Raw genomic sequence first — 20,794 nt, 5'->3', positions numbered from 1 at the left:
TTTTTGGGTTATTCGAAGCCTATTTTTCGGTTTAAGTTATTTTAAATAGTCATTTGGATTTTTTTTACTTGATTTGCGACCCGACGATCCAATCGGTCTTAAGATAGTATTTTGAAAAAAGAGAGCCGTGTCTCCGTCAATTTTGAAATTACGCGGACAAAAGTTTTAGGATTTTGGTGTTTGAATGTCATTTTTCCGAATTTTTATTAGGTCCGGTGTCCTGACGTAGCTCTACGTTCGGACGTCAATAACATATCACCACGTGTTTTTACTTTTTATCGCGCGGCCCGACGACCCAACTTGGACCGAAACCCGGGATTGCTATGTTCGCGTATTGATATGTATTGCTCGGTATTGCTAGATATTGCTCGGCATTGCTAGGTATTGCTTGCCGAGCAATATCGAGCAATACCTAGCAATATCGAGCAATACCCAGCAAAACCGGGGTATTGCTCGGTATTGCTAGGTATTGGTCTTCACATAATGATATTTCTCGTTATTGTCGAGCAATAGCGAGCAATAAGCAATACCTCAGTCTGCACAAATCAGCCAATACATAGCAATCTCGGGTCCGATCCGGGTCGGGTCGTCGAGCCGCGCGGTAAAGAGTAAGAGCACGTGTCAACATTTTACTGACGTCCGAACGTAGAGCTACGTCAGGACACCGGACCTAATAAAAGTTCCATTTTTCCTCTTCAAAAAAGGAATGTGATCTTCACAATTCTCTTTTTTATCTTCAAGAAGGCAAGCTCTATCCTTCATGTTTACTGTTTAGACAAGCTCTCTCTTCAAAAAAAAAATTCATGTAAATATAAATTTATTCATCGTTTCTATTGCTCAATTATTTTAATATCAGCATTTTGTAGGCATGAATGGCAAACTTGCATTAAGTATTTTGGTTTCTTTGTAACTGAAATTATTTTGTGTTGAATCCAGATGCAAAGTTTACATACACCCAGTTTTACGAAGTCCTGTATTACATTTGACACCATATTAACTGTTTTGACTCCACATAATAATTTCTTGTACAAACTTTTTACAATAAATTTCAAATAAATATAATGTGTTTGATAATGAGAAAAAAAAATATTTTATAAACTCAAGCATTTTAAGGGAAATCTAGACCCCTTGTATATATTGTGTACAAGCTTGTGTTATTAATGTAAACTTTGTGTTTAACCATGTACACATATATTCAATATTCTATAATTTTTGTATAAGACAAGTTAATAAATATTTTAAACTTTTCTTGCTGCAGATGTCTACAATAACTTTGAAAAAAATATAATGCATTTGATAATGAGAAAAAAAATTTACTAGCTCGTCTATTTTAAGAGAAATATAGACAACTTGTACATATTATGTACAAGACCTTGTACACTATGTACAAGACCTATGTACAAGGCCTTGTACACACTATGTACAACTGTACAAGCTTCTATTAGCAATATAAACTTTGTGTTCAACCATGTACACATATATTTAATCTTCTATAGTTTTTGTATAATGCAAATTAATAAATATTTTTAACTTTTCTTGTTGCAGATGTACATCCCAAATATTACTTTTGGTTACAAACTCTTAATATTTAGAAATTTATGCTATTCTTTAAAAGGGTTATTAAGTGGTGAAGTAAAGGATGCTTTGAAGAAGTTAACATATTTCAATTTACAAAGTTCTCTCGATTTCAATAAAATACACCCCTAATCTACATGTTGGGATGTGCCTAAGCAAACATGCATAATCAAAGGGGGCACAGGCTAAGATTTACAGCATATGAAGTGGCTCTAATGATAAGTTTGCCAAACATAGATGATTTGATATACTGGGAAGCTGAGCCACTAACTAGTTATATTGGAATTCAAATTAAAAATAAAATAAAGAATATTAATAAATCATGCCCCCTGACGTTATTGCGCGCAAATATGTATATCAAGTTTTTGTTGTTCAAATTTTTTCCCAATAATGATTATAGAATCTCAAGGAGTCTCATTATTATTGCCCAGAATATAGATGAGTTCATTGGGTATAATTGGGCTATGTCAATTAGGAATTTCTTAGTTGTTTAGTTTGATCGTATGGCGATGAAGTATGCTAATGATGCGCCTTAGGATATATTAGTGGCTTTGTTCCTTTATTAATGACGAGTACTCTCTCTAATTATATTACTAATATTAAAATTCTTAAAGGTGAAATTGTTCTTTTTTCTAATACTACCTATTGATTATATGCATATTTGGTTTTAAAGCACACATCCCTTCTTGACCTTACAGCGTCTGAAGCAAGACCCTGTTTCTTTCATTGGGGAGCAATATTTTCTTTTCTGCCATCCAAGTCTCTGATATATTTAATGATATTAGTGATGACTGGGTTTATCTGATTCCGTATAATCTCTTTTTTTATTATTATTATGATTATTTTGTTCATAATGTTTTTTTATTTTTTTTTTTGAAGCAACATTTTATTTTCTTGAGGCCCGCCTCAACAAACCTGTACACAACAAGGTTGTTGTACATTGTGTACAACCTATACATAGCCTCTAAACATTGTAGACAACCTTTGTAAATAGTGTGTACAATCTTGTGCACAATGTGCACAGCCTTGTACATTCTGTGTACAACTATACACATCCTCTAAACATTGTGTACAGTGTAAAAAATTATACACATTGTGTACAAGAGAATTAATACACATATTGTATGAGGAGCAGAATATATTCCCAAAAATTCACAAAAAAAATAAAAATAGTATACACGTGCATAATGTATTGAAAGTGGAATGACACCATACAAATCATTAAGCACCGTTTATCTAAGGGAAAATTTCATCTGGTCTTTCAATATTTCTAACTAAACGTAAAAAAAAAAATTAGAAAAGAAAAAAAAAAGGCGAGAACAAATGTTATTTTGCATATCTATTCTATTTGAGCATTCCTCATAAGAATAAAATTAAATAATACATAATAATCCGTAAAAATTTACATACAAGTTTAAATATATAGCTCCTTCCTCCAAATTGACTTCCCATTCATCCTACATTGCAATCTCTGCACTATCCTGTAAACTTATCATCCTTCTTATCTTAAAGTTTTTAGCATCCGCGTCCTGTGAGCATATCATATCATCAGAGATTTGAACGTCACCAAAAGCAGTCTCCATCTTCTTCGTCGTTTCCTCGAAAATTTTGGAGACTATTCAGGGAAAAGTTCTATTCTCTGAAAAGCCCTAAACCTTGAGAACCAGTCACAATTTTTTTTTAAAGGAGCGTAAACTAAAATAATCAGGCTAGATCGTCGGGTCACGCATTAGTAAAAAAATCCACGTTGATGTACAAAATATCCAAAAAATACATGTCGATTATGTATTGGAGTCTTAACGTAGACCTACGTCCGGAATCTGCATAGAATAATTTCTCCATAGCTAATTGCACCTAGGGCCACCTGAAAATATTTAACGATATGAGATGCATAATCATAATTTTAAGCAACACAAGCCAATTAAGTGAATAATATTGACTCATTTGACTTAGGCTTAGGGTTTGGAATAGTTTTTTTCTTACTTTCAAACTTTTTTTTTTTTTGGCTAAAAAATTGTTAAATCATTTTTTAAAACTAAAAAACTATTTTAGAAAGCAAAAAGAAAGTCGTCTCAAACAAAGCTTAAGGCTTTATTTGAGACGACTTTCTTATTATTTTCTAAAGCAAATTTTAAACTAGAAATGTTTGAACTAAAAAGTTGTTTTTGAAATCATTAAGAAAATTATTCTAAATAAAGCCTAAATTAACAACCCTAAATTATATCTGATCCAACTTGAATATTAATGGATCAATTTGAAATTGATTTCAAATTATACATGTTAAATTAAATTAAAATCATATGATAACCAAGGCTATAAATTAAATTTGAATTTAATCCAAATAGTAAACAGGTCAATTCAATTTCAAAAAAATTATGTATATAATATAAATATTAATGTCATCCCAAGTCATTTATTAACACCCTTACTGATTGATTGCTAAGCTCGGTTCAAGGTGTGCAGACTTTTGAGATAAATGTAAACATTATAGTTGAGAGGATTTTCATAATATATTATATTATAGGTTAGGTATATTGTCAATTTATGGGTGTAAATCAATAGAGATTAACTTGAGTCACGAGTTATTCAAACTTGGCTCACCTACCCAATGACAAGCTCTAACTAAAGCTCGAGCTCAAGTCAAGTTCATACGGTGAGCTTGAACTCGACTTACCAGAATAACAACAGCCTTAACCTCGTGTCAAGATCTCAAAACCCTCATGATGGGTGTTCATTAGCATGAAGAGAGCACGTTGGAGATGACAAGGAAAAACAAGAAAGACATGATAAATGTGTAACAGTTCAAACTATTAACTATTGAGATATTATACTCTTTGGTCTAAGGGTCTCGTGATTTTGTCATATTTATGTAACTTCCCAAGAGGTCACCCATCCTAAGATTTCTCCAAAATGAGCATGCTTAACTATATATTCTTAATGAAATTTTGAACATTACAACAAAAGGTGCCTCGATATTTAAGTGCTTAGCTTTTTTTTTTTACTTAAGGGGTTTCACAATCTCCCCCGACTTAAGTAACTAACATCCTCGTCAGCATATTTATTCTAGAATCATCCACCATGCACATAGGATTCTAGAGGTGGCCCCTACAAGTTCAAGTGGTGATTCCCGCCATATAGCACTTTGTCTCATATAAGGTTTAAAAGATGTCTCCTCTGACGTATCACTTTATGTTGTATGATACTTAGTTTGTATCTTATAGCTGATGTATTACTCTGATACCATTTGTAATAGTCTAAACTCTTAACTATTGAGATATTGTCCTCTTTGGTCTAAGGGTCTCACGACTTTGTCATATTGATGTAATTTCCAGGAGGTCATTCATCCTAGGATTTTTTTGGGATGAACACGCTTAACTACAGAGTTTCTTAATGAAATTCTGACCATTACATCAAAAGGTGTCTTATTGTTTAAGAGTTTAACTTCTTTTTACTTATGGAGTTACACAAAAGGACTAGCAACAATAGCTCGTGGAAGATGACATTGACATGATAGGGGGAAGTTATGATGGGAACTCATTATGAAGGACACGGACTGGACCAACAACAATGGAGGTAGTCATGACGGAAGCTCATTAAATCTAAGAGCTCTTTTGGCCTCCCTTTTTCTCTCATGTGTCAATTTCATCATTGCTCCTTATCTACTTACATGCTTTCTGCCACAATCTTCGTTATTGTCGCTTATTACTAAATCCTATGTTGATTATCGCAAGCTTCTTTCAGCTTTTTTGTGCTTTAAGCTCCTCTATTAAGCAATGTGGTGTAAAGCTTCACATGGTGGATGGTTCATGTATCAAGAAGAGATCAAAGGATTCAAGAAATCATAATGAATGATAGAATGGTAATAATAGAACTACTAAATTTTGCATTTAAAGTGATGTATTTAAGAATGCTAATTTAAGGTTTTATGTATTCTTGTTTTATCAATTTTAATACTATTTTTTAATCCTCAAAAGTCTCACCATCCTTAAGTTAATCCTAACCCTACAAATGGTGAGCATGCGCAATAGGAGAGTTATCATGTGTGCCCTTGGGGATGTTATCAAGATTGTCCTCTAGAAGGCCCTAAATTTAGGCTTCAAAATAACATCATGTATTTCAGGATAAGTTTTTGAATCACAAACTTCAGTGGATGAACTTTGATGGTATATTTTTTCTCCAACATGAGAATTAATGGAAATTTATTTGAGAAATGCTCCCTGAAGATTTCTCTTATATGACATGAATTCCAAATAGGTATAATCAAGGGTAAACTAATTTCCCTTGGGCGCAATCCCCATGGTTAAAAATATTATGTGTATGATACCTTAGAGAATACTTTTGATTAAGGAAGTTCATTTGTATTTCTAATTTTGCATTGAGGGGATCTCAGAAGTGGTAATAATAGAAGGAGATGATCCCAAGTATGTGCCAAGCTACATGACCTCTTGATGGGAGTAAATCAATGAGAAAACTAAATGGTGTTAGCATGGTGAAAAAAATGGAGAACTATTTAATGATGAAGGAAACTATATAGCATCAGCCTCTAAAGAGAGATTAAATGAATCATATTATGAAATTGAGACGAAGACTTCATTTGGGATAACTTTTGACTACTATTTTTAAGAAATCTTTGTACTAAAAAATTGCTAAAGAAAGAAGTAAGAAAATTGTCCCAAATGAAGCATAAATGTGCATTTATTTGAGTAACCCAAAAAGAATGTCTAATGGAACAATGCGATGTAAACACCCTACTATATGTCTAATCATAGGGAATTAGTCTCACGGAGATTGACAATAAGACATATCCACTAGATTAGATATGCATTTTAGGTTTGCCTAAATAAAATATAAAGCCATGATGCCAAGTCTCTATGAAATCCAAGATAAGTTGATAAATATGCAGGAAAAGTAGGTCATATAATATCATCACATTGTCAAAATGGCTTGAATGTACACAAGTGCCTACTTTATAATAAAAAGATGCAATATTATTTTAAACTTACATGATGACATATCTAAAAGCCTATAATATAATTGCGTGCCGATAGACATTTATTGACTATGTCAAGTACTTGTGATATAGGGTATTCAACTGACATGATACCAATTTTCTTCCATGTTATAACAAACATGATTCATTTTTATAATTATTCAGGCAAAAAAGTGGCCAAAAGGCCAATGAATTCACTACTATTTTGTCAAATTTAACATTTTAAAATATTTCATAGAAATTATAAAATGAATTTCTATAAAGAAAAGAAAATGACACAAACATATCACAAGGGTATAATAATTAGGAAATATAGAAAAATGTAGGAAAACAATTAATAAAGAACATAAGAGAGAGAAAAGAAAGTGCAGCAAAAAGTGAAACCTATTGAGAAAACCTATAGGAGTGACAAACAAATGGGTAGATGCGTCATGTGTGCCTGTAGTAGGCAAGCTACAATAATGAATACCATACAATCTTCACAATCCATAATAATAAAATCTATGTGAATAAAAAGACATAGTGACATAGAACCATGGGTTTTGAGTCACATGGCTTAATATTAAAACAAAGAAAATATAAAGAGATTATGAGATTGAATATTTTGAATCTTTTTTCTATTTTGACTAATATCCCTTCCTAATGCCACAAATTAAACATGATTATTATAGGCTAAGAAAGAGAAAGTATAATGGTATTTTTAGGAAAGTGCATATAAGAATTATGATATATTACGTTTTTAGTTTTAGTTCAAACCAATCTAATACTATCCTCCAAAATGTAATATGACTTAATGAATTATAGGCATTTAAAGAACCTAAATAAAACATTAACTATTTTGTATATAATGATTTAATGTCAAAAATAAAGAAATAAATAAATTTTTTAAAAAATAATGATTTAATGTTCCTTTTGAATAAGCGATGTAAAACCTATAGTAATTGTTGAAAAAATAACCCAAAGAGGTGGAACAGGTTGGTTAGACAAACTAAACTAGCAAAAGGAAGCAAGTTTTTAGTCTGAATCAGATCGCACATGAGGTGATGAGTTGGATAAATGGGTTGTTGAGTATGATTTGATAGAGCCAATGACCATGGTGAGGTTTATGTCTAAAGAGTCTAGTGTTGTAAATATGAAGCTATAAGTGCATAAGCCAGTATGTTGATTTTGTAGAAACGTTAACTCCTCATATGTCTTGGCAAGAACCAGAGGTTGAAGACAATGAACAGTAAAAGTAACAATATTATATTATTATTCTTGTTTCAGATAAGTACATGGCAGATAGCTTTATAGGGAAAAGAAACAATAGAGTTACACGTGGAGTAGTCTTATTGGTACAGTACACCAACGGGTAAATAATGTTTTAATACATAGTGTCTTAATAGATTTAGCACTGGTGGGTCCATGAGTGGTGAGTATAGAGTCAACGAATGAACATGAGCAAATATTGCTATTAAATGTTATTCTAAAGGCAATGGATATTGGGAGCAAGTGGTTGAGCAAATGGTTGGTGGCATGGTATACCTATTGAATAAAATCTCCTAATATAAAAGTTTGATGCATTCCTGCAAAAAAAAGTTTGAATTTATCTAAGTGGTGGTTGCCCCTCTTTATTGTATTGAGTACTCGATAAAAAGGGGATGGAGGACTCGATAACAATGGAGGAAATGGTTGGGAAAGCACCCACTCTTGATAGGAAGGTGAAAGAGATAGAATTATATATGTTTTGAGACAATAATTATAATTAAAACTTTATATAGATTCACTTGAGATTTAGGTCAAAGAGGATGAGTATATTGCTAATGACTCAACGAATAAGGGAGTAGGGCCGAGTGCACGTACAACTATAAATAATAGATCTATGAATGTCGGGTGTGCATACAGGAGATTTTGAATGGCAGGGTGCATGAGCATTAGGCTATGGGAGTTTATGAGCATGCAAATGCTTAACCTAGTATAAAGTTGTTGTGTGGTAGAAACACAATGACAAACTTGCAAGGATCTTGAATGTAGCAGTTTGACATAAGGTCGTCAAGAACAAGTTTGGCAGCACATGAGTGGGCTAATGAAGGGGCAACCAGTATAACGACCCAAGATCCGTGTAGTGAAAGGATTCATCTGATCGATCATTCATTCTTTTTTTTTCTTTTTCTTTATCCGTTATTCGTATCAATATATACATCCAGAGCCAGAGATAATTACATTACAGAAAAGAAACAGCAGCGGATACAATAATTCACATATAGTACAATCAGAGAACAAACAAAAGAGAGTCCAAAAAAAATAACTACACTAGCCACACATGCTACAAAAGAAAGCCCACCCAAGGCTACAAAACAAAAAGCTGAACTCGACAGAAAGATCTTCAGACTGGAAACCCTGCACCTGAAATATTATGGCATATCTGAAAAAAAATAAAAATTTAAGATATTTTGATTTTAGCTTTTATTTTCTTTTGCTTTTGATTTGATCTTTTCTTCTTTTATGGTGATCCTTTGTTTTAATTTATGTGCGGATGCGTGAGGACAGTTTATATACGATCCTATAAGCTAAAAATATTTAAAAGAGTTTATTCTTATATTAAGCTTCATACATTTTGATGATCACTCCTATTAAGCATATGTTGAAGTTGAAAGATTATTAGAAAGTGGATCTTATTATTCCTTGATAATGATGACCTCATCATAAGAAAATGGCTTAAAGTGAGCACATTTTATATCATAATAAACAGTATTTTCCTCAAACCTAAATCTATGCTATTATCTACTTATATCTAACGCCAAATCATTACAAAGAGACTTATAACTTCAAATTTAGGCTTTGTTTGGAACGATTTTTTTGCTGCCTCTTAATGTAATTTTTTAGAAATTTTTCTAACTAATAAGCTGTTTAAGAAGCAGGAAGAAGCCGTCCCAAACAAAGCCTTAAAGTGACATCAAAAGTCATATTTCCATGTTAAGTTTTCGTTTGGAACCGTGTTCTTATTGCTTTCTAAATAAAATTATTGTACTAAAAAATAGTCTAAAAAACAGTAAAAAAAATTATCCTAAAAGAGTTACCTTTCCCGCGTTTCCGCAACTCATGGTAGAGAAACCCTCACCGTCGCATTCTTTAGGTGGAAGAGCACCCTCATGGGTAAAGCAAATTTTTATTCGTTCCTTTAGAATGTAAATATTTCACAAGAAGAGAAGATAATTTTTTTTTTTAATTTAAGTAATAAGCAACAATAAAATACTAAGGATTAGCATAGTTATGCTAATAGTCCATTAAAGTGTTTTGGAAATTATTTGCAACGACAATGACATGCAAAATGTGGAATTAGATTAATCACCCAATAACTATTTGAAAACTCGGATTAGTGAGACCTTGCAAATATTTAATTGAGAGCCATGCGATTCTATTAAACACAGCGGACGCTCAGTAATATTTAATTTCTATGCCAAATTCTTCGTGAATTTACAAAGCGATGGTAGATTTGTAGATACTCACCGAACTAGGGGAGGCCTGTTAACTAAGATAAACATATAATATTTTAGTATTTTCCCAAGTAATTGCTTTGGACCATTTTTGTTATAATTGAATCTAAATAATTTTAAAATCAGAACAAGGCATATCAAAATATGTAAAAGTATTTAAAATTGATATATCATTAAAAATTTATCTTGATCGGGCACGAATCATTAAGACATTCAAATATCAGTAAACGGTCTATGATCAAGAGGATCAATATCGGTCGTTCATTCAAAACACTCTCAACGTACCCTTGATCTATCTCATATTTACTGATCATCTTTATTTTTTTAATTTTTATTAAATATCATTTTTATTTAACTTTAAATAATAAAATATTTCTTTAATTATTATAAATTTTTTTTTTATTTCTTTAATTATAGAAGTGATATATCATCAAAAAATTATGTTGATCGGGCATGAATCTCGAGGCAAAAATCTAGTTAGAAACTTCAAAAATTAAATCTGGGATCATCTGAATTTCAATTTCAGCAAACTTATAGTAGAACTGAGCGTCTTGGAAATACAAACCCAATGACACCAAATTCAACTCAATCCGAGCCCAAATGAGTCCAATCGAAGACTTGAAGCGCTGTTAGAAAGTTCAAACCACAATTTGGATTACCAAACGGTTTTAAAACATAATATGCTTATAGTTGAATCGAGCGGCTCGACGAGACGAATCCAACAAATCCAATATCTCTAAATTCCGATATCATTAAGACCTTCAAATGTCTGACGAACGGTCCATGAGCAAGGGATTCAATATCGGTCGTTCATCCAACCACTCCCCATTTACCCCTGATCTCTCACCTATTCACGGGTCATGCCATCCTAAAACCAACGGTCCTTCCGACCTCCGTCGCTTGTCGATTACGGTTCTTCCAACTTACATCGCCCACCAACTATGGTCCTTCCGACCAAACGAACCTGTCAACATTGACTCTTTGTATTACCACAATGTAATGTACTTCATATAATGTACATCAATCCAAGGCCTTCCCTCTAAGGAAGGGCCTCATTTATAATCAATTGCAAATACTAGTTTTTTCTCTTTTTCAGGGGTTTTCCACATAAAAATCTTTCTTATCTAATTACATGTCGGATTTTCGTACAACGTTAAGACGTTAAATTCTATATTTCTCTACTGTCACAAATACTCCTAGACGCAACAATAAGCTACTAATTATTATAAATTGGGATACTAATTTCAACTAATTATAAATTAATTAACAAAATTATTATTGATAATAAATTTTATTTTCTAAATTATGAATATCTAGTAAATTAAATTAGATATATATGTTAATCAATTAATAATTTTAATATTAATAATTAATATCGGATTCCATAAAAATTATTAGTTAATTTATACTTAATAATTAAAATTTCTTAATTGTTTTAATAAAATGATGATATATTATTTTTTGATATATTTTATTAGATTAATTATAATTTAATTAGCTTGGAATAAAGAATGAATATAATAAAATATATTAATTATATAAAATTTTTTAAATATTAAAGTAATAAGTCAATTAGTTTATTTGAATTTAATTAAATTTAATTTTTATCATACCCTCTAAGGTTTTAATTAATAAATGCACCGGCCAAGATGCTGCCTTAGGAAGAGTTCTGCGAGCTTGGTTCTCTCTCACCCTGTATTGCTCTCTGCTACTGCACTGCACGCTGTACACCGCCATGGCGGATGACTCCCTTCTCGTAGAGAAGATAACTATATCGGGTGCGACCCTCGCGTCCATCCTCCAACGCTTCTCTTCCTCTCCCGGTGACGTAGACGGTTTGCTCTTTGGTCACTTCATTCGGCTTCCCCCTCCCGATCCCAACGACGACGATCCTTCCTCATCTTACTCCGCCGCTGTTGGATCCACCACTCTCGCTCCTTTCGCCGCTTCCATAACGGGCCACTTTTGCTCTGGCGCTCCCATGACCTTCTACGATTCCGTGGGCCGGATCGATCCCCACTCTGTCCGCCGAGCATCTGATCAAGATCGTCTCCCCATTCTTCTCGGATGGTTCTGCGGCCGCCGCCGTACACATCTCCGTCCCTCCATGCGCGAGATTGCTGTCTCCAACTCCCTTTTCGAAACCCTAACCCCGGCCTCCGCCGTCGACCCGGCCCCGCCTCGGCCCTGCATCTTCCTTCTCCTCTCCTTTTCTTCAACGGAAAATCTAGCCATCCACACCCACGAGTACCGAGGGTTCCATCTCCGAAGAAAGCCCGTTGGCTCTGGTGTGCTTGAGCCAAGATCGCTTCATATTGTGAACATCGGGCCAGATTTCAGGGGACAGTACGGGTCCTTCTCGCCAGATTCTGCACTTCCGTGGATGCCATTGAGAGTTGAGGATGAGTTGGCGCAGAAGGAGACCCTTCGGAGCCTCCAGGACAAGGCAGCTGGGCAGCTATTGTTGGATTCTGCGGCTGATGGGTTTACAATGGAGAGGCTAGCGCATTTGATAGGGCCTGGAGTAGCAGAGTATGCTTCCGAATTGGAGGATTTGTACAGGAATATGCTACTCAAGCTAGAGGGATTGGCAAGACTGGTGGAGAAGAGCTCTGCCAGGGTTCTTGAGCAGGTGCTGTCAGTGTTTTGAATTCAATAGGCATGCCTTAATGCATTATAAAAGTACAAATCAAGTTATATAGTTCTTCATGGAAGTTGACATACTTTTATTGTTATTTGGTTTACAGGAAAATAAAAATTTGAAGATAAGGTGCAGATTGGCAGGGTTGGAATGAGCTTTCTGGCCAGCGTTGTTTTTTTGTAGTTCTGATTGGTAATTTCTAAAGTTCTTGTTTTGGCGGTATTATAAGTTTATTGTTGAATTTAATTGTCCTCATTTTGATTCCATTGTGCAGATTATTGCATCTTTTGATATTTTGTAATTTTAGTTTAATCCCTTAAGTTCCTATTGTTGTTGCTATCATTTGATGTGGTTGTTCGTTGTTTCTATGTGTTCGCTGCTTAGGTTTCTGCATTGCGTATCTTTAATTTGTACTTTTGAGTTTGTTTGCTTGCTTTGTGAATGAACTTTGCTTCTCCTTGGAAATGGTTGAAGTTGGAGCATGAAATCATGGATCACCATTTCTCTGTTAGTTTATAATTTGAATTTTAAAGTATCGCATGTGTTCTGATACCGATAATGCCACACTTCTAATGGAATTAGAAGCATTAAACATCTAAATAGGCTTGTATCATTAGTTTATTCTTCTATTCTATTACCTTCCATGAATCCCATTCTCTTCAACAGTGATTACCTTTAAATTCATCTAATGCTAGCATGTATTTCACATTTTATTGTCCTTATTTTCCTCAGTTTTAAATGGAAAATTTTGCGGAAGAAATGTTTGATTTTCTGTTTACTTTTTGCAGTTTATATTTCCCCACTTTTATCACGTGGATGGAGAACGCAGAAAAGGCTTTTTGAATGTTTTCTAATTTCCCATTTCCACACTAAATTAGGGATAGCAGTCTTTATGTTTGTAAATTCTTTTTCTTTTTCCTGATTATTCTTGATGCCATTCCCAATTAAATGATATGAACATGCACGGTTACCAACTGATGTGAGTTTAAGAAACAGAGTTTACTGTTCAGCAGATAAATTGTTGGTATAAAACGAGGGGGGGATACAACCATAAGCCATCTAGCAAGAGTTGGATACCAATTTTTTAATGAAATTTCGGTTAACATGTTTCTTAAATAAATGAATTTTCTAAGGATGCAACCAGCTCTCCAATAGAATTGTGAATGATCCAATCTCAAGTCAATTAAATCATAATTTAAAATCAGCTCAAAGTCATTTGAACTGATGTCAAGCTGAGATAGGCCTAGCTATGGACTCGCTTAATCCAATCTCAATTCAAGCAAATATTTCCTCATTTCTCTCAATTTGAACATCTAAAGATTAAAAATTGATTTGATTTCAATCTATTCAGCTCTTTAAGTAAATAATTTATCCAACCAACAAATATACAGAAGTCCGCAACCATACATTCCACAAGGCCATGCACCCATAGAAGTACATTTACACATAACAATTCATAGATGCATATGTGTTAATATAAATGGAAATAAATACATAAATATATGAATAGATGCAGTCATTGCATGCATGCTTATATATTATGATCCAATCTCAGGCTGAATTGATTCAACTCAAACACAACTCTTTTAAAGTTCAATTTAAGTTGAGCCTAGCTCAACAGTTGGCTTACTGCTTTCATTTTAAGTTCAATAAAAAAAAAAGCTCTTTAAGTCATCCTCAATTCTCAATAAGTTCCACTCTAATTTTTATAGCACACATCCCACAGTCTCCCTAGGCCCACGCATCCACTTAATAAGACTAAAAGGCAAGTGAGATGCTCGGGCAAGCTAAGCAAGACTTGTTGACTACTTGACCACATGCAACTAGCATGCATCTCACGATTGATTTGATACATCAAATTTTGTGTGATATAATAGTTTGCTAAGTGTTTGCTTATATATTAATTCATTTCTAGCAGACATAAAGAGAAGATGCGGCTTCATTAGGCTTCTTTAAAGTATTGGCCACTTGCACACAACCTCAAAGGTGAATTCAAGAAAATTCATCAAGATGCCAAGTTCCAGGATTGAGTTAGCTTAATGGGTGTTTCTTAGAAGTCATTGTAACATTGTTTGAGTCTGACCTAAAATAAATCCAAGGGTAAACACAGATTAAAGTATTTCAACATTTTAAGTAATTACATTTATGTATAAATAAAAAAATAATTTACAAAATGTTTAAAACTACTGACATGGAAAATAAACTTCATTTGGAGAGCAATGGCTTAGTTTCTATGAGTTTTCCTTATTACAGGAGATCGTTCATATAATCTGTAATGGTACATAAAATCCACAATTATATATATAATTGTTGATCATACATACGATCTGATGTAGAATAATTGTTGGAAGAAGATTTGTTGTAGCTTTTGGACAAAATACCTAAATTTTGGAATCATACATATGATTTACAATCATACATAAAACCACTACAAAATTCAGTAGAATCTGAATTGATTGTGGGTACAATCGTCCAATTGGACACTTTTAGTCTTTTAAGTTGGCAAATTTCCTTGGTTTTTAAGTATAGCTGTTGGAAGGCACTTTATATCTTTATGACGATGAATCAAGTAAATATGTTGATAGTTTGTTTTATTTTTATCATTTTTTGAATTATTTATAATTTTTAGAAGTTTTTTATTTTTTTTGTTTTGAGGCTTACACCTGGATCGACCTCGAGGCTTATGCCTCATCTTGCTAAAACAAAATGCCTCGATTTTTTATTTCACCTATTTAAACCTTGATTAGGAAGATTTGTATGCATGAATGATTTAACTATTGTATTCCTATTCTTTGAAACGATTTATATGCATGCAAGTTTATGTGTGAGTTGTGTGCATAAATAAACCAGAATAAGACTTGCTAGTACAAGTAAAATATTAATCATTAAGCTTAGTAATTATCAATTATAAATCATTAATCTTAATAGAAAAAAAGTCTACGTTTGAAGATGATGCATTTGATAGTAATTCTTTTAAGAGAGTGATGTCGTCATCTTCTAAAAATCTATATCTATTTTGAAAATCATCCTGATTGTTTATGATAAGAGTGTTAGAAGAGAGAACCAATACTAGACATTTACAAGAGATGTTCCCTGGTATATGCTTTTTGTTGATGATATTCTTCTTGTTGATAAGACTAGAGAGGGAGTTGAAAGAGAACTAGAATTATGTAGGTCAAACTTAGAGTCTATGAGTTTTCATTTGAGTAGATCTAAAATCAAATACATGCTGTATAATTTTAGTAATTAGTAATAGTTCTAGTGGGGGATTGTGACTTTGGGCGATCAAGTCATTAATAAGAGTGCACGTTTTAGATATATTAAATCTATTGTTTAAAGTGATGGTGAAATAGATGAGGATATGATTAGTAGAATTCAAGTTGGATGGTTGAAGTGGAGGAATGCATCGGACCTGTTGTGTGTGATAGAAAATTACCCCTCAAAACTAAAAGAAAATTTTTTAAAATGGTTGTGCGACCTGAAATGCTTTATGGCGCAGAATGTTGGCCATTTAAAGAGAAGCAAAAAAGTTAAGTGTTACAGAGATAAGAATGCTCAGGTTGATGAGTGGTTTCACTCTTTTAGATAGAATGTGAAACGAGTATGTACGTGAAAGGCTTGGAGTAGCTCCAGTGGCAAATTAGATTAGAGAGAGTCGCCTTAGATGATTTGGACACATAAAACGTTGACCTTCTGATGACCCGATTTGGAGAGTAGATGTATTGGATTTGGCCTATGTTAAGAAAGATAGAAATGAAATTTAAATAAGAATTTGACTCTTAACAAAACATAATAGAGAAAAATGATTCATGTAACCGACGCCGTATAGTGGAATAAAGGCTTGATGTTGTTGTTGTTGTATACTAATATTCCAAACTTATAGAAATTATCATGAAGATTATGGAACAGACAACATATGAAACAAATAATGAAATGATAAAATTTTAAATGATTCAACCTACCAAAAAAGTTTACCAAATATGCATCAATATCAAGTTATCAACCAAACCATGTAAGACAATAATTGAATAGGCTTCAGTGAAAATAAAAGAAATCCAGAAGGTTCTGAGGATTCTAAATATCAGGAAAAAAGTTTAAACCATACTAAGGCTTCGTTTGTTTTTTTTTTTTGTGCTTTTGTAAAAGACATTTTTAAAAAACATTAGTTCAGAAAATGGAGTTTTCTAACGGAGAAGCACATATAAAAAGCTTTCTCAAAACTGCAGAAAAATGAAAAAAAAAGGAGTTATTGGGAACGTGATTTGATGAACCAAACAACACAAACAAAAAAGCCTCCGTTTTTTAAAACGGAGAAGGCAAAAAACGCTCAAACAAACAAAGCCTAAGAGTAATTCAACTAAACCTGTTCAATATATAGGCTTAAAAGTTCCCTCATAGTACATCAGATGGTTCAAATTCCACCTTTGGACAATTCATTCAACTACATATGCTTTTCCTTGGCTGAATGTGATTGAAACAATCAAAAGATCCCAATGAAATGATTTTTTTTTTTTATCCCAATGAAAAGAATTAAAACAGTACTGATAAACGTTTAATGCGATGATAAAAAGGTTCTATATCAATTTGTTCTAGCGAATCTACAAACATCCATACTAACTTGAGATACCTGAGAATCTTTTATAAGATATTTTGCTGGGAACTCAAACCTACTTGATTAAATATTTAAATTTACTAAAAACAAAAAAAAAAATCCTCACCATATGCAAACATTTTACAACTATGGAGATACAAAGTTTCCTAATATTGTTTATTATGTTTCAGGGAGATGTGATTGAACCTGCTCCTTTCAGCGGTGGTTATTGCTATTTTTTGTTGTTTCAATAAAAAAAAAGGGAAATTCAAGAAGACCCATCTCTCCTTTTTGCTGTACTACCCAGATCCTTATTTAGTTCAAGTTAAATGTATTTTATTTTGTCCGGAAAATTCTTTCATTTCTGCAAATATTATTCCAGAACTGTTTTAAAAGCCATGTGCCCAATCTAGAGTTTTTCTACCCAGACTCGTTATTGTAGCTTTTAGTTTGCGAGTTTTGTTTTGTTTATTTATTTTTTGTTCTGGGAAGTTTTTTTTTTGGTTCATTTTTGTATGAAGAAATGTAGATTATGCTAAGGAAGTCACGCTTTTGCCGTTGTGTTTGCTGTTTTCATCTTCTAAAGCATCTGAAGTTTCTAAGGTTATTAAGCCTTCGTTTGGGACGGCTTTCTTACTGCTTCTTAAAGCAAATTTCTAGTAAAAAGGTTTAATTTTTGTACAAAAAATTATTTTAAGAAGCAGTAAAAAAGCGGTCCCAAACGAAGCCTAAGGTTTCATTTGGGAGGGCTTTCCTCCTGCTTCTTAATGCAGCTTTTTAGTACAATAGTTATAATTTATTAACTAAAAAGCTGCTTTAAGAAGCAGCAAAAAAGTCGTCCCAAATGAAACCTAAGGCCTCGTTTGGGATGACTTTCTTACTGCTTCTCTAAGCAGTTTTTTAGTATAAAAATTTTAATTTATGTATTTATAAATTACTCTAAGAAACAGTAAAAAAGCAGTTCCAAACGGAGCCTAAAACTGTATTCGGGATGACTTTCTTACTACTCAAAGTAGTATATTTTGTGTTAAAAAACTGCTTTAAGCAGTAAGAAAGCCATCTCAAATCAAGGCTTCGTTTGGGACGGTTTTTTTATTGCTTTTTCCGTTTTAGTACAATTTTTTTTATTTTTGTATTAAAACTTCGTTTTATAAAGCAATAAAAAAGCCGAAGCCCTAGTCTTAAGACTTTCGCCATTATGCTTTTTTTCTACACCGTTTTGGGAAAAACATGCAGTACTTTGGGGTAAATATTACTTATTTTCGGTATCATATTTCTCCTTCACTCTTTAATTAACGTGCAGTGATCAAGTATTTGATAGGCATATTACGTATTACGTGTTGCTGTTCAGAAACAGAATTGTATGTGCGAAATATATATTAATTGTTTTTCTCCATCAATCTTAAACAAAGTTCTTCATATAGTAAGCTTTCTCATTTTATTAAATTTATTATAGTTATTTAAAGGAACTAACATGAATGAAGTAAAATAACTGCGTGAATGCAATTACCATTCTTGTTATAGATGATTCACTGGAGATGTTAGTGAAGTGATAACCTTGTTAAGGTAATGCTTTAGACATGCGTAGGGGTGTAAGTGAGCCAAACCGGCTCAAGCTCACGATTTTAGTTTGATGTAGAGCCCGCTCGGCTTGTGAGCTCATAAGTCTACTTGAATCATTATTTATTATTTTTAAATAATTTTACTTTATTAATTAAACTTAAATATTTTAAAAAATTAATATGAATCTCCTAAGTTTTATTTAAATGTTAAATATTGCTTCTTCTTTTTTTTAATTTGCTTTAGTTTTAAAAATTCTATTTATGTTTTAAAGATTTTGCCTAAATTTTAGAAATCGACCATGGCTCATGAGCTGGATCAAGCGTTTATAGTGGGATGAGCTCGAGTTTGAGCTCTCTTTCATATTGATGAGTTGAGCTTGATGAGGCCTAAATTCGACTCTACTCATTTAAACCCTTAGCATTTGATTTCAAATTAATACAGGACTTAAAATCTAATCAAATCAAAACTAATTGCTAGATATAAAATCATTTTTAGCCCATATTTATAACAGGTCAAACCAAGCCTAAACGGCAAGTTGGATTCAATTTTTGGTTTAGAGCATAATTATCTCAAAACAAGTTGAGCTTTTAATTAGTTTGGAATTAAATAGCTTTCAACGATGTGATTTGAAAGTCTTATTCTAAACTGAATAAAATAGGCTATACATGTAGTAAGTGCTAACAATAATATTTAGGGAGATTTACATACATGCCACTTAATACTATTTTATTTACATATTTAACACCTAAAATTTTAATATTACATACATATCACCCATAGTTCATTTTCATACCAAATATGAGTGGTAGAAGTGGTCTCTATGAGGAAATAGACATCAACAAAATAGGAATTAAATAAGAATTTGAAGATGATGAAAATTTAGGGAAAAACGTATAGAAAGGCGGTTGTTGAGCCACACTCAAAACGTTTGGTAAATATCTAAAATTATGTCTAGCATTTACTTCTGATGAATTATACAAAAATATATATAATTATTATTATTATTTTTTACTTGGGGCCATTGCTCACAAATATAGATGAAAATTTGCAAAGTAAAATTGGTAGTCGTCACTAGCTTGAAGATGAAGATAAGCACAAACCTTTACCTAAATCCATAATTATTTCATTCTCCATTGGAAAAGCTTGCTTACCAGGAACATGAAGAACATGGGAGGAAAATTTTAGGCCGCTAACCGGTCTAACTTGGATCGGTTCAGGTTTATTGTCGCAGGGGGGGGGGGTTTGAACCAAGGGAGATGGGGTTGGATGGCTTAGTGGGCCCAAGTCATTAATGTAATGGGTATTTAGGAGAAAAAATTGAATTAGAGGGTTATTTAGGAATTTTGTACGACTCCTTTGCTTTAATGCCGCTGGGGGGTGGGGGGGTTGAACCAAGGGAGATGGGGTTGGATGGCTTAGTGGGCCCAAATAATTAATTTAATGGGTGTTTAGGAGAAAAAATTGAATTAGAAGGTTATTTATGAATTTTGTATGTCTCCTTTGCTTTAATTAGGAGTTAATCATAGAATTAGGGCTTCATCTTGAATTTGGAGAGAAATTTGAGATCTAAGGTTTGTGTTCTTGTGCTCTAAGCTTGGCTAGATATTTGAAGAGCTGTTTCTTCCTTTCGAATTGAAGAAACTTGCACCATTTACTATTTTCTTACATCTATTAGTGGATTTTCCCATTGTTTCTCTCAGTTTTTTCTATTTTCATAAGACAAACTGTTGTAATTTGCTGTTTGACTGCTGTAAACAATAATTATCTTCACTATTTTCCACCAGATCTTGTTAGGTTTGTTTGCGAACTCAAGTATTACCCTTGGGTTACTTGCAAACTCAAGTACTTCTTATCAGAAAACAAACATGGAATGTTAAAGATGAACAAATAAGAAGTTAAAAAGAAGAAGAAGAAAAAAAAAGCAGTATACTTATATTTAGCAATGAAACAAACACAAG

General features: G+C 32.8%; 1 protein-coding gene across 1 annotated transcript; it reads left to right on the top strand.

Annotated features, from left to right (window-relative positions):
• Positions 1–11,668: 11,668 nt before the first annotated feature.
• On the top strand, positions 11,669–17,756 carry LOC110101197. The gene is made up of 3 exons (XM_020828997.2): positions 11,669–12,673; positions 12,789–12,874; positions 17,465–17,756. Exons 1-2 carry the CDS (start codon positions 11,777–11,779, stop codon positions 12,834–12,836), a joined length of 945 nt encoding a protein of 314 aa, XP_020684656.1. The 5' UTR covers positions 11,669–11,776; the 3' UTR covers positions 12,837–12,874; positions 17,465–17,756.
• The last annotated feature ends 3,038 nt before the right edge of the window (positions 17,757–20,794 follow it).

The sequence above is a fragment of the Dendrobium catenatum genome, unplaced genomic scaffold (assembly GCF_001605985.2).
Source record: "Dendrobium catenatum unplaced genomic scaffold, ASM160598v2 fragScaff_scaffold_1553, whole genome shotgun sequence".
NCBI lineage: Eukaryota > Viridiplantae > Streptophyta > Magnoliopsida > Asparagales > Orchidaceae > Dendrobium > Dendrobium catenatum.
Note: the sequence above shows the minus strand (reverse complement) of the source record. Positions and strands in the feature narration are given on the sequence as shown.